The sequence below is a fragment of the Cuculus canorus genome, chromosome 1 (genome assembly GCF_017976375.1).
Source record: "Cuculus canorus isolate bCucCan1 chromosome 1, bCucCan1.pri, whole genome shotgun sequence".
Lineage (NCBI taxonomy): Eukaryota > Metazoa > Chordata > Aves > Cuculiformes > Cuculidae > Cuculus > Cuculus canorus.
The window spans coordinates 61,281,506-61,295,034 of NC_071401.1; the positions used below are offsets into that span (position 1 = coordinate 61,281,506).

The following is a 13,529-nucleotide window of genomic DNA, read 5'->3' on the forward strand; positions in this document are numbered from 1 at the left end:
ATATGATTTCAGAATTGGCAGATGGTGCCAATAAGCCTGAAATTTGCTAATCTCATTCAACTTTGCTGCTAGCGCAGAGGTTCACTACTCTAGAATACGCCCTGCTGTAAAATTCACTTGTCTAAAGGTCAACCACAAGTTGGAGGCTTTAGTTTCAGTCTCTATTACAGCTCTGCACACTTTCAGATCACGAAAGTACTTATCAGCTGTGCAAAGATTACCTAGAACTACAAAGAAACACTTCCTAAATATATACAGAGACAGGAGTACATCTTCATAGAATCATAGAATGGCTGGACTGGAAGGGACCATGAAGGCCATCTAGTTCAACCTCCCTGCAGTGGGTAGGGACATCTTCAACTGATCAGGTTGCTCAGAGCCCTGTCCCAACCTGACCTTGAATGTTTTCAGGGACGGGGCTTCTACCACCTCTCTGGGCAACCTGTGCCAGTGTTTCACCACCTTCAGCATAAATTTCTTCCTAATACCTACTTTAATATCTTGCCCTCTGTTATCACTGCCACTACCACTAGGCTTAACAGTCACATTCCAACAGCTCTCAACAATTCACTACACCTTGAAGGGGAAACAAGGTACAATCTCAAACACACTCTGAAGGTTAACATGTTGTTATGCTCAGGTTTGAACCTGTACTTTCATAAAGTTTTATTACCAAGAATATCAAAATACTCAGCTTTTGATCAAGAATACTCACTTTTTAGTAGTTCCGTTTCCAATGCCCAAATCTGTCACAAAGTAGAAAGAGATAGTACTGAAATTCTATTCGTTTAAAAGAAATAAATGAGTATTCATATGTTAGTGGTTCAATACTTACTGCCTACAAGATTGGCTAAAGATGAATCCAGATCATCTGACACTAATTTGTTAGGCGGTACTTTGGCAACTGGAAGACTCTGGTTTTGAGAGGCCACTGTTGGTTTCAGGAGACCACCTAGTTCATCAAAGCCTTAGAACGATAAACATGAAATAAGTAATTTGAATCACAGGTTTCCCATGAATGTGGTGACAATTCAATTAAATAGACAGCAAGTTCAACACAGCAGCTAAAATACAAAATTCAACTTAGTGATGTTACGCTACACAAGAATAAAATCGATTATGCCTCTTGGTAAAGGAGATACTACAGAAAGGAGATTTCTCTTCACGGGTCTAACCTATGTGACATCAATTTCACATGGAATCAATTCTCAATGACTGCAAAGCAATCAAAACATAAAACAAAATAAAGACTACATTTCTAAAGTATGCGTTTTTATAAGATTGAAATAAGTAATCGCTTTTAGCCAATCACTGTTTTGCCCAGAAAAGATCTGATGTTAACAGTCTGACGTCAAAGGACCAGAAAGTATTTACTTTCCAGATGCTCAACAGAACAGAAAGAGTACTATGACTACAATGCAAATTAGCTATGTATGTTTTGATAATTTATCATTTTCTGAAATAATCTTAAGAGTAATGTGTAGGCAGAGAAGAGACAAAAATGTGTTGCTGATATATAAAATTAAGATGCAACTTTACCTCTTCTGACAACACTCTACAAATAAAGCCATGATTTCAGTTGACAGCATGTAAAACCAAAAGCTTCACTGTGTGAAGTTCTAATGCACAAAATATTTAAGTGAAAGAAACCAAAGTAAGCATTTCATCAGGGTGCATATATAAAAACAGTGTGTAAGAAAAAATTATTTGATTAATACAGAAAACCTGGATTAAGAATGGTGCTCTCTCTTCTTCAGCTGAAACACTGTCACAGCAGTATGAGTAAATACAGATTTATACCTCGAGAATAAAAATGTTGAAGGACATAAGTAATCTATTTTAGTAAGCGTCTTACCACCAGAATCTAGGACAACATTAGAAGATTTGTTTCCAAACACAGACTCGAAGTCAACATTAAGGCCAGCTGATGGCTGTGGTTGAGCAACAGGAGATGGAGTGAACCCTGGGGGGAAAAAGAAAGAAGTTGAATGTTGTTATATAGCATTTCCCATGAATCCATCTTCTCTATGCAAGGCAAACCAAATATATATATATATATATATATATATATATATATATATATGTGCATTAAGTACCACAGAAAGACTAGGAATACTTCAAAGGTCCAAATTACACTCCAATACTGAGAACCATGTAAGAGAGAGAGCTGGAAGCAGTTTATTTGAAGTTACTTCTCCAAAGGAAGGTTTTGTTTCAAAAATGGGACAGACAGGGCAGAAATGGCACTCCACCTCCCCTTCAGTTGCTCAATCTGTGGACTAACTATTCACATCTTCCTTATTCTTTTGCCAAATACTTACAGTACAATTACTCAGGACATAATCATTGTGCTTCCCCAGGACAAGAAGCTAGCTAGGTACAGAAACTGTTTCAAGATTACTTGCCTGAAGATCATCCCCTTCCTATTTCATATTAGTTGAGCAGCTCTCTTAGATGCAAGATCCTAACTACCCCAAGGTGCCCAACTAGTAATGACATCAATTAGACACTCTCAATACTAATAATTTTTAGACCACTGACTTAGTTATTTTTTGACACACATTTTGCATGCAACCATGTTTTGCAGGCAAGTTTCTAGTTATTATGGCAAGATACAGGGAGTTAAAACCAAGCTTCAACTCCTATTCCTGTCTGAACTTAGTCCCTTTGTCATCTCCAGTCTATCTGTAAAGAAGCATTCTCCAAATACACAGGTTTCTTCAATACCGTGAAAATTTATTGCAGCACAATATTAAGTTGGCAGTATTAAGTTGCTAGTTCAGTAATATGGAAGCAAAAACTGATTTGCTTCTGAAGTTGTGCTTTTTAATAATATATATATATATGACCACGCACACCAGCGTGCACGTACATCATCTTGATATTCAGGCAATTACAGAAGTAATTATTACTTTATTACTATATACCAAAAAATGCAATGTCACCTTGAGAAGCAGCTCTTCTAACAGAAATTGTGACGTTATGGAGAAATAAGAGAAAAGGATCACAAATACTTTAGCAGTAAAACAACACAGTGAGTGGAAATGACTGATCAAGAATATTACTTGGATTTCATTTCACTTGCTGTGACAGCACCTCTGTTCAATCTTACTGTTTTCCTAAAATAAGCCATACTTCACCTAAAAAATTAACAACTATAAGATGCTATCCTTGAACATCAAGTCCTCAGAAGTTTGGATTACCAGTTCCTTCCTATTTGTCTTAAAGGAACATGCAACTCAATCCTAAACCATCCATCTCTAAGGATTTAAACGTACTTTTCATTGAAAACAAACCAAAGGAAACTTCATACAGCAAGACATGGAAAGCGGTAATGTGGGAAAAGGTAGGGAGTAAGTAAGCAACAAAAAAAAAATGAGTATCTTTATGGCAAGTATACCACCAAGTCGTAACAAGCCAATTCAGAGACTCTCAACCATGGATAGGAATTCCTTTGATGGGATGTCCTGCAACTCTTAGAACTGTGCCAGTACCAACAGAAAACGTGACTTAAAATGGCTCATATTTTTCATTAGAAAATGGCTTTAATTGAAACAACTAGAGTTCCCTGCTCTCACATTTTAGGAAATTTCAAGCATTATGGAGCTAACAAGATGAAAGGAGTCAGAAGACCAAAAAAAAAAAAAACCAAAATAAAACAAACAAAAAAATTTGCATCTGACACCTTTGAGTCAGCCTTTGAAAAATATCAAATCCTACTCTCTAATCCTAACCAATACTAATCCTTGACCACCAGCCCAGGGCATTTTGTCTAATATGGATGTTTTCAAAGGTGCAAAGGTCAATATTTCTAATGGAGTTCCTTCTAGAGAAAAAAAAAACCCAAGACTTGACAGAAACTAATCATTCTGCTTTTTGGATATGAAACTAAGGGAACAGAGTTATAGGTAGTATTTAACCTTTCATTACATGAATAGCTAATTTCTATTCAAAGACACTAAACCAAAATGTGATCTTATGTTGCTTTAGTTCTTAAGTCTTCCACAAGCCATTTACTAAAAGGATTCCTAAACCTCGGATAGCAACAATGTTAACTCTCCCTGTTCAACGAGGTTTAGACAGATTATCATCTGTCACAGTCTACAGTTCCTCTGGCAATTGTCAAGATGGTATTCCAGAACCAGAATGAGTACTGGGTCACTACACAGACTTTACAAAGCCACAAAAAGGATTAGCCAGTAATTAGTCATAGAATGCTTTGGGTTGGAAGGGACCTTAAAGATCATCTAGTTCTAACACGTCTGCCACGAGCACGGACACCTTCCACTGAATTAGGTTGCTTAAAGCCCCATCCAATCTGGCCTTGAACATCTCCAGGGATGGGGCCTCTACAACTTCTCTGGACAATCTGTTCCAGTGCCTCACCACCCTCACAAGAAAAAATTTCTTCTTAATGCAGCTGATGTCTCTCTCTCATGTTCTGTTCTTTGTACTAATTTAGTGCACTGTTTAAGAATAATATAAAAAAAAGAAGCCATAGGCAGCAAGAACATCCCAATCACTTTTATCGTAAAAGCAATGAGGTAGAGTAAGTGAAGATGACACCTATAACATGCAAGTCTTGTATGTGGTATGCAGCAACACAAACTTGTACAAGAGATCCTGAAATGCAGAGATACTCATTTCATGTTTAGACTAAATAAACCTTAGTTTAGCACGAACTGAAAAATATACTATATTTGTGACAACACACTTAGCACGAGCACATGAATAAAAAGGTAGAGCTACTATAATAATGCACTTCTGTAGCCAATAAAGCACCTACGGGTTCTAGGCACACAACACATTCATATCTGTTTCTGTGGTGAGGCTGTATCCCATTACCTACCTCCAAATAGACCAGCTACAGAAGAAGGCTCATTGCAGAAATGAGAAGCATTAGGGTAAGCTTGAGGACCACAAAAAGAATCTGATAAGGCATATCACACAAGAGAGAAAGCCAGGAAAGGAGAAGAGGGAGAGTTACAGAAAGAGAACCAAGGTATACAGTTTATCTGCTATCAAAAACTTTAATGTCAGGTCAGTCTATAAATCCACATACACTAACATAGAACTAATGGAATGAAGTCAATACATGGACATACATTAAGAAACAAGTTTACATTATCTATAACACAAAAGGGGAAAGCACAACTTCAAAATTACAGCTATATAAGGATAATTTTTTTTTTCTAAGCAAATGCCATCTTTTACACCACTGGAAGAAGTGAGTGTGAAAGCTTCAAGGCATTTTTCTTATACCTGAAGCATAAGGATACAGCCCAATAGTAGATTCATATTTGGTTGCCACAAAGGGATTTAGTTCAGTATATGAATTGTAATGATCTAAAGAACCAGAAAGAGTTATTTTAAATCCACATTCACATTATCGTAGCACCATGTTTATGCTACAGCCAGAACTGCATTTACATTTCACACACCAGCCTGTCAGGAGGTCACACTTTGATTCTACATGTGTCTTCAGAGAATGAGACATTGGTAGGGAATGCAATGTATCAATGCCATCCACCTCCAGTAACTTTCAGGGCTGTGGTATGGCAAATACTACACAAACCAGTGAGTGCCACAAACACCCACCAGGCTCCTTGTTCACAGTCCTTTGCTTCTTGCATGACTGCAGAACAAGTTATACAAAGGAAACTGATCTGATTGAATAACAACCCTACTAAAAAAAGCTGTATTTCAAACAATCACTCCACATTCATGGGAACCATACAAATTTTACTGGAAGCATGGGAAAGCATTTAGAAGCATAGGCCAGATTACTATGCAGTTGTACCAGCTTAAAGTATCTGTACACTACTGCCTCAGCCAACTAATCCTCCCTGGGAACTGTGGAGAGAAGTTAGTAGCAAGAGCCTTGTGCTTGGTTTTACTTGCTTTCTCTTCTCCACTAAACAAAACAAAGTTAGGAAACTAGTTAGCTAAGGTGACAAAGTGTAGGTGGTATGAATATCTCTGAATAGATCCCTTTGCTTTATCTCTGATAACTAGTAACAAAGATACCAATTATCTCTCCGTTATAAAAGTCTGGATTTTACTGTGATCAATTCTAGTGAGTTTCAGCCTGCAAAAGAAAGCCCTGTTGGTGCAGCATGATTGTCTTTAACCTTAGTTTTGCTTAAGAACAGAACTGACAAAATTCACTGACTTTCACTCATTGAAAGCTTAATTCTTCATGTCGAAAAGGAACCTGATTGTTATGTGGCTGCACCAACAGAAATGTCACAAGGGTTTCTAATAGGACAGCCATGCTGAATCATCTCCAAAGTACGATTTCAACAGGTCTAAAAACTTGAGCCATCAGTTTTTTATTTTTTAGTAGGTAAACAGTTTGAGTAGACCATGCACCAGAACATGCATGGTTTTACCAGCTTTGTTAACGCCAACACGATGTGTGGGGAAACACTCATTACCAAAAGAAATTAGATTAAGCTCCTACATGTAAAAAGAACAATTAAACCTGAGGAACAAATTAGCAGCATTTTCTTTTCATTCTCAGGCATACACAGTATTTTATCTTAAAATTCCTAAGCATAAGAAACTGCTTAAAACTGCACTCACAACTGCTTTAACTATAACTAAGTTCCTTTATCTCAGGCAGAATACCATCTAGGTAGCCAAGCAAGGATTTTAACACCACTTTCAACGCACAGTCACGTTCTAATATAGCACAAAATCAGCCCCAAATGACCAGCTTTTAGTTTCTGAAAGGCCTTTCAAATATACTTTAGAAACTAAAATAATTTTAAAATTTGTAGGAAATAGGAAATTAGTTTAAAGTGGTACTTTACCAACAAACATTTCATGTGTGGGTGTCCTACTGGTGAAAGTAGATACATCAGAAGACACAGACAGATGAGCAGCATCGTTAGTTTTTGTAAGGAAAGGATTTAGGTTTGGAATGGCATCGTCAACACTATCAACAGTAGCAGAAAAAGGATCTGTTCAATTCCAGAGAGCAAGAGAAAGGAGAAAAGGGAGATGGATTTAGTTACATGATACTTCCTAAATCCAGAAGAGTTAAGAAGAGTCCAGGAGTATAGTTTTCTCCTGACATCTCTACAGTTGGGATGACCTAGCTTACTGTTTCAATTTCAAATTGTCCTGAATTATCCATTCTCTAGTCAAGAAAAATATTACAGATAGTAGTTACATTTGTCCTTTTTATTTCTTTTAACTTAATACCATCTTGGTCTTACAAAACATGCTCCTTTCACAGCATGTTTTATACTGCAAATTAGTATGTTACTCCTCTTTGAACACAATCACTTTTCTTCACACAGTCAAATCCCGTCACCTGCAATAAAATCCCTGGAGCAGAGACTGCCTCTTAGCTTAACAGCATTGCAGGTGCTAAGGAAGGATTTGGTGCAATACCATCCTCAGGATACCTTTAAAAACTAAGCAAGGGAGCTGTACTGTTCTTTCTTCTTCCAACTGTTTATCGATTTTTTTTATTTTTGTTACTGGGCATCTTGACATTTTCAAGAGCTATGACTACACCACGGACAAAAGCACTTCCCTTACTACCTGGAGCATCAGAAGAAACAAGCTTGTTGTGGATACACCATTAGCTGCAAGCAAAAAATCACACCTCAAAGCAAAAATCTGCCCTGCTTTGAGGGAGAACAGCAGTGAGCAGTGACAAGGAAAACATTTCTTATCAACTGTTGACCATACTGGGGAATGAAGGAGTGACGGGTCTATAAGAGTCACTTCCCGAGTTTCAAGCTTTCCTTATGATGGATACAATTGCTAGACTAAAATATACTCCTGTACTCCAGGATCTAACAGGCAAACAGGATAGGAAAGGCAGCTACAAAACTTGCTGACAGAAGGAGCTGTGGCTCAGCTGTCTAGCTTCAAAGCATGAGATTCCTTGATGAAAAAGTCAAGAACTTGCTAGCAAGATAAGCAAGAGTTGCAAACCCTATAGGCTTTATCACAGTGCCTAGAACTGCAACTTACTCTTCCAGAAAAAAACACTGCATGTAAATGCCTGAATAATAATTATAGAAGTGATTTCTGAATTGTTTCAGTTTCTGGCTTTTTTTTTTTTTAAACCTGGTCAGATTACCAATTTATTCACAACTCTTGTTAATACCATTGTCATGCATGCAGCAGCTTCAAACTGTAAGTTATTTCCTCTGCCTAAATCTGACCTCCTAATTCTTAGCTATAAAATCCCACATGGTTTGATAACATGTAGGTTTTAATCACATGAAAGTCCTAGAGAAAGTGAGATTTTAAAACCATAGTTACATTATTCTTCACAGGCTTAATACACACTTTAGTTTTCTGCAGGCTCAAGGTATCTCAGTCAATAAAACCTGACTTCTCTCCCAAATTCTTAAAATGTAACCAAGCAATGCGTTAAGTACCGTAAAAAAACCCCAACTGAATCATTCAGTCAGCAAAATTGACAGTGCCACACACCAAACAAAGGATAAGCAGAGTAAGTCAATATATTTTTACAATATATAACAGCAATACAAAACTTTGCATTGTCTTACATATGTTTTTAGGTAGCAATGTTACCACCTAATGCACTTGTGGACATGCCAATCAGCCAGTCACCTGAAAAAGTCTGTGCTTTCAGGGACCACTTGAAACTGTTGTCTGCTTTGGATGCTATTCTAGAAGCTGTAGAACAAACAGATATGACACTAAACTAGGTCTGATTATCTTTTAATCTGCTCCTGCTTGCTTTTTCTGCTGCTGCTTCACCTTCTTCTGATTCTACTGGTTTTCCTTGCAATTGGAAAACATCCAAACAAGACATGTCAAACTGACTATTTCCACACTTATACACTTGTTTTGCTTCTCAAGTTTAGCTACACACTGACAGCTGGCAAATACATCAGACAGCTGGAACAGTCTTGAAACAATCTCAAACAGCTCAGGTAAAAGCATATGACAGAATCTAAAAAAGGACAAAGTTTTTAACCATATTTCATTTAAACTATTATCCATTTGAATTACGCACTCAGCGGATAGACTGCTAAGTCCTACTTTTTGTTCCCAAATCCCAAGGTTGTATAGTTTCACATTTTCTGACTAGTAAGACAATGCAATGCAACTCTGATTATCAAGATTTTCTCAGACATGTAATCTCTTCTCAGACTCTTGGCTTGTCTGCCTCATTCTAATTCTAGCCAGTGTGTTCAGCCTTGTTTTAAAACTTGCTGATGCTAGTGACAAAACTAACTGAAAATTAATTTGGTTTGGGTAATTTATATCCTGCATACTCAGATTTTAAATAGTGCTGTCTCTCCTGACAGCAACACCTCAATGTTTCTAAAGCCCAATTTAATCCTTGAATACCCATGGCATCTGTTTGTGCCAAATGACTCACTCTGCACCTTCAGGGTATCATTAGGCATTAATGGCTCAGGTGCATTTAAAAGAGTCATTTGAATTTTGCAATCTTTAAGTCACCCAGCTAGAAGTATTTTACCTGAGAGAACAATGACCAAGGTTTTTCAGTAGCATCTCTTACAGTTTGAAAAAGTAAACTGAAAACATGCAATTATAGAGCCCAAAAATATTAGAGGTAAAGAAGGTAAAAACTCCCAGAGAATTTTAACCTCATTACCTTTAACATTTTTGGAAGCCAAGACAAAAAGCAGCAACTCAAATATAATGCTTTTGTAATAATTCATCCTTTTATTATACACCTAGGAGCTGCTGCATAAGTTTTCTCACAGTAAATGCTTTTATTCCATTGCAACTTGTAACTGGTTCCATACTTTCTCTTCTTAGAGACACCCAATACACCAAATACAAACATCATCAGGTCAGAAAATTACCTAAGGGAGGGACGCTGTGCAGTGATTAGAGCACAGGACTGGAAATAGCTCAGGTTCCATTCTTGGCTCTGCCACTGACTTGCTGTATGACTTCAGACAAGTCAGTTTATTGCTCAGATTTCCCCATCTGTAAAATGTGGAAAGTACCTCTTATCTACCTCACCTATGTGAAGTGAGTGTCTGTAAAGCTGAACAGTTTTTTTTTTTTCCATGAATTATAACAGAAAAAATGGTGATCCCCAAATTTTAGCCTAAAATTTTAGCAGACAACCAAACTCTTCAGTTAGTTAAATCTTAGAAGTATGTGGTAGTGCATCAACAGTAAGCTAACACATCAACAACTGTTACCAAAGACACTTAGCAGTGTTAACACAACACTCAATACACCCAGACTTTCAGGCTCAATTTTCAGATTAATAAAGAAATCCTAGATTGTGATGTGACCTTCGAAAGGCAGACAGTTATCCTTCTTATCTCTCACCCACAAAACAAACAGAACAAGCTGAAACAGCAGACATTGTCCAGAAAGCTAACAAGATGAGCCCAAACATTTTTCTCCATTTCTAAACTCTAAGCCTATTAAACATGGAAATTTGTATGCGTAACTCTATACACTTCTCACTGCATCCTTCTGAAAAGATGCTCTGCTCAGCAAAACCAAAAGCAAACTACTTTTATTTAATTTTGAAGCTACCACATAATATTAGTACTGCCTTATCCCTCAAAATTGTATGTTATTTCCCTACAAACAATGTGAGAAGATACAGGAAACAAAGTATACAACAAAAAATAAATAGGAAGTGGAACACATACACTGCTTACTATGAAGAGATGTTAGATGTTTAGGAAAAGCTATAGCTCATACAAAGTAACAGTGAAGTGAAACTTCAGAACAGGATTATTCCCTTGCCTACAAAACTTTCTGAAGCCGCAATTCCCCATTTTTCACATCACAAAGTAAAGCATTTTTGGAAGCATCTGGTTTATTAGAAAATAATAATAATCTAGAAACAGCCACACAGTCCAGGAGTTTACTAAGTATAATTTATGTAGAAAAGTGAAAAGAAACATCTTGGTAAGAGATTTTTAATCCTCCACCAGTATAACCAACGGTGCAAGCAGGCAATATGTCACCTACATCAGAAGCGTTCTGGAATGCTGCAAGGCAGCAAAGTAAAAAACAGCTTAGGAGTAAATAAATAAATGTTTCAACACTCAACATTCATGGCTTTCTACAATGCTCTTGCTTGCCCTCCTTGGTTTCAGGACTTGCCTGTACCAATAAAGATAATGTAGCACCTCATTCAGTCCACCCTAGCAAGTGGACAGAATGATAATTTGGGTGTTCTGAAGTAAGTTTTGGAGGGAAAAGCTCCTTATAAATTTTGTCTTGTCACTTAAGGAGATCCAACCACAGCTTTTCGCTAATTTGTATACAGCAGAGAATTTGTAGGGCTGCCTTAGTTTGTTCTCAATAACTAACTCTGGCTTTTCTTGCCATCTTGGCACAGCTCTCAACTGCCTCCTCTCAGGCCTCATCCAAGTTCTGCCCTATTGTCACCTGCAAATTTGATTTAACCTTAGACAAAATTAAGAACTTGTATTAAAAAATATCTGTATTCAAGTTTCCGTGTGTGCAACATGGGCTACGGGGCAGACATCTTCACTGAACTGACTTTCTCAAAGCCAAGTTTCTGTACCTTGCTGCGTGACTTCTGAAGACAGCAGTTATGAGGCTGACAGAGCTGGTCAACAATTAAAGTAATTAAAATAAGAACTATCAAAATTCTTTGTTTTCACTGCATGTTGCTATATTATTTTAATCCATACCCAGATTTGACTTGATTTCCTCTCCTTTCATCCACTTGTAGCTTGTCTTTGCAAGATCTCCATCTTTAAGGAAGAAACGGCTCACAGACTAGGTGGAAACATTTATAGGATCATGGCCACAGCAATTAGAACCTTGATCCAATTCAGAATTCTTACCTCCCCAGGTACTTCCTACTTGTGGAGCAGCAGATATAGGATGTACAGACGGATGAAAAGTTGGCTGCAAATCAAGCAGATCATTTGGCAGCTTTGAAGTGCTATAAAGACAAATTAATACAACTGTTAGAACTACATCAGCTTTCAATACAAGGCAAATGCTAGTGATTGTGGACAGTGGGAAACCTTTGTTACAAACTGTTTGCTACAAAATGGACAGAAGTAAGTCAAAATCAGAAAGTCAGGTGAACTTAACACTTTCAATTCAGCAGAAAAGTGATAATCTAGCTAGCTAAGCTCTGTTATGCCAAGGGACTTTAGTCAAAGCTGTCTAAGAAGGAAATACAACCAGTCTTCTTATCTTCCTCGCACTCCAATGCCAAGCCTAGAGCTTGTTACGTTCAGCAATCTTCAGCAACTTTTAAAATAACCTCATGAAAGCCCTACAGCATGACAAAAGCAGACTGACAGAATGAACTCTGAGTTCCACTAAACCACTAAAATGTTCCATCTAAAATTCCACAAGTCATATTTTTCCACTATCAACCACTGCTGAGAAACTGGCTTACATCTATGAGCCACTGAAGAATTGGAAGCAAGAATATTTGAAGAACATTGGAAACATTTGAAGAACATTGGAAACATTTGAAGAATATCAGAAAGCAAAAACATACAGAAGCCTTGAAAGACTTTGTAACGCAGCTGCGTGAATGAAAACCCATTTAAAGGCACATTTTTGACTATTGAAAACCAAACTGAGACCCAAGAACATTATATGGAAATGAAGAGTGAAGTCTTAAAGACAACCACTGCAATAATTTAAGAGTCAAATAGGAACAGTAAGTCATCCTCTTGGAGAGAGTTCACTTCATACTTTAAATTAGTCCTGAAAAGAAAATGGAATGCTGGTGTTCACACAGAACTTTATAGCACAAAAATGAACCAAAATTTGCATGTACAGCCATTATTACAGACAGAAGATAGGTCACTGCGGCATCCAAGCATCTTTTGAAATGAGACTGGCACAAGAGTTTAAAGGCTAGTAGCCACATCCTAGACCTCTCTATATTCTCGTTGACCCAATCACTTGTATCATTCAGTTTATTATTTCATTTCAACTGTGATTGAAATCGCATTTTGCTGCTACTGCTCCTATTAAAAAGCAGCATGGTCTGGCAGAGTCCTGCAATGTGAGCAGCAGAATCAAGATAATTCTCAAGATAAAGCTTGTTGAGGTTAATCACAGGGATTAATCAATCAATCAGACACACTGCATCTAGCAGCTAGCAACTGAACTTATGGCCTAAAATATCCCCTTCGCAGCAGCTCCTACTGCAAGATCTGTTCTTTGCTCATAGCAGCCATTCAGCAACTGAATTTAAACATGAAGACAAACTAGCATTTGGTTTTTTAGAAGAAAACGTGGTTGTCTTCACTATGTAGCACTTCCGGCTGTTTCAAGAAACCTTATCAGGTATTTCTGTATTTCAGTCATCTTAAGAACTAAGATCAGATATTCAAAGTAACCAATTCAAAGTATGCGCCCATTTTAAATACTTCAGCCTCTTAAAAGCAAATTAAAAGAAAATCTTTTTGAAGGAAGTCTTTTTCTTACTATCACTGACAGATCCTCAAGCACCTCATACATGACTCAGCCATTTTCTACATATTTGGTGTCAAGTAACTTCCTCCAGTAGCTTTCTAATAGAT

At 37.3% G+C, this 13,529-nt stretch overlaps 1 protein-coding gene across 8 annotated transcripts in view; it reads right to left on the reverse strand.

Annotated features, from left to right (window-relative positions):
* Positions 1-13,529, reverse strand: part of PICALM (phosphatidylinositol binding clathrin assembly protein) — a 74,392-nt gene that overhangs the window by 15,833 nt on the left and 45,030 nt on the right. For 3 of the 8 annotated variants that reach the window (XM_054058521.1, XM_054058503.1, XM_054058524.1), the window contains exons 12-18: positions 11,820-11,920; positions 6,816-6,965; positions 5,263-5,346; positions 4,850-4,930; positions 1,856-1,963; positions 836-967; positions 716-746 (exon numbers count right to left, since the gene is read on the reverse strand). In XM_054058521.1, coding sequence (XP_053914496.1) covers positions 716-746; positions 836-967; positions 1,856-1,963; positions 4,850-4,930; positions 5,263-5,346; positions 6,816-6,965; positions 11,820-11,920 — 687 coding nt within the window. The remainder of the gene's footprint in view (positions 1-715; positions 747-835; positions 968-1,855; positions 1,964-4,849; positions 4,931-5,262; positions 5,347-6,815; positions 6,966-11,819; positions 11,921-13,529) is intronic. The other 5 variants (XM_054058548.1, XM_009571268.2, XM_054058512.1 and 2 more) reach the window with 4 other exon arrangements.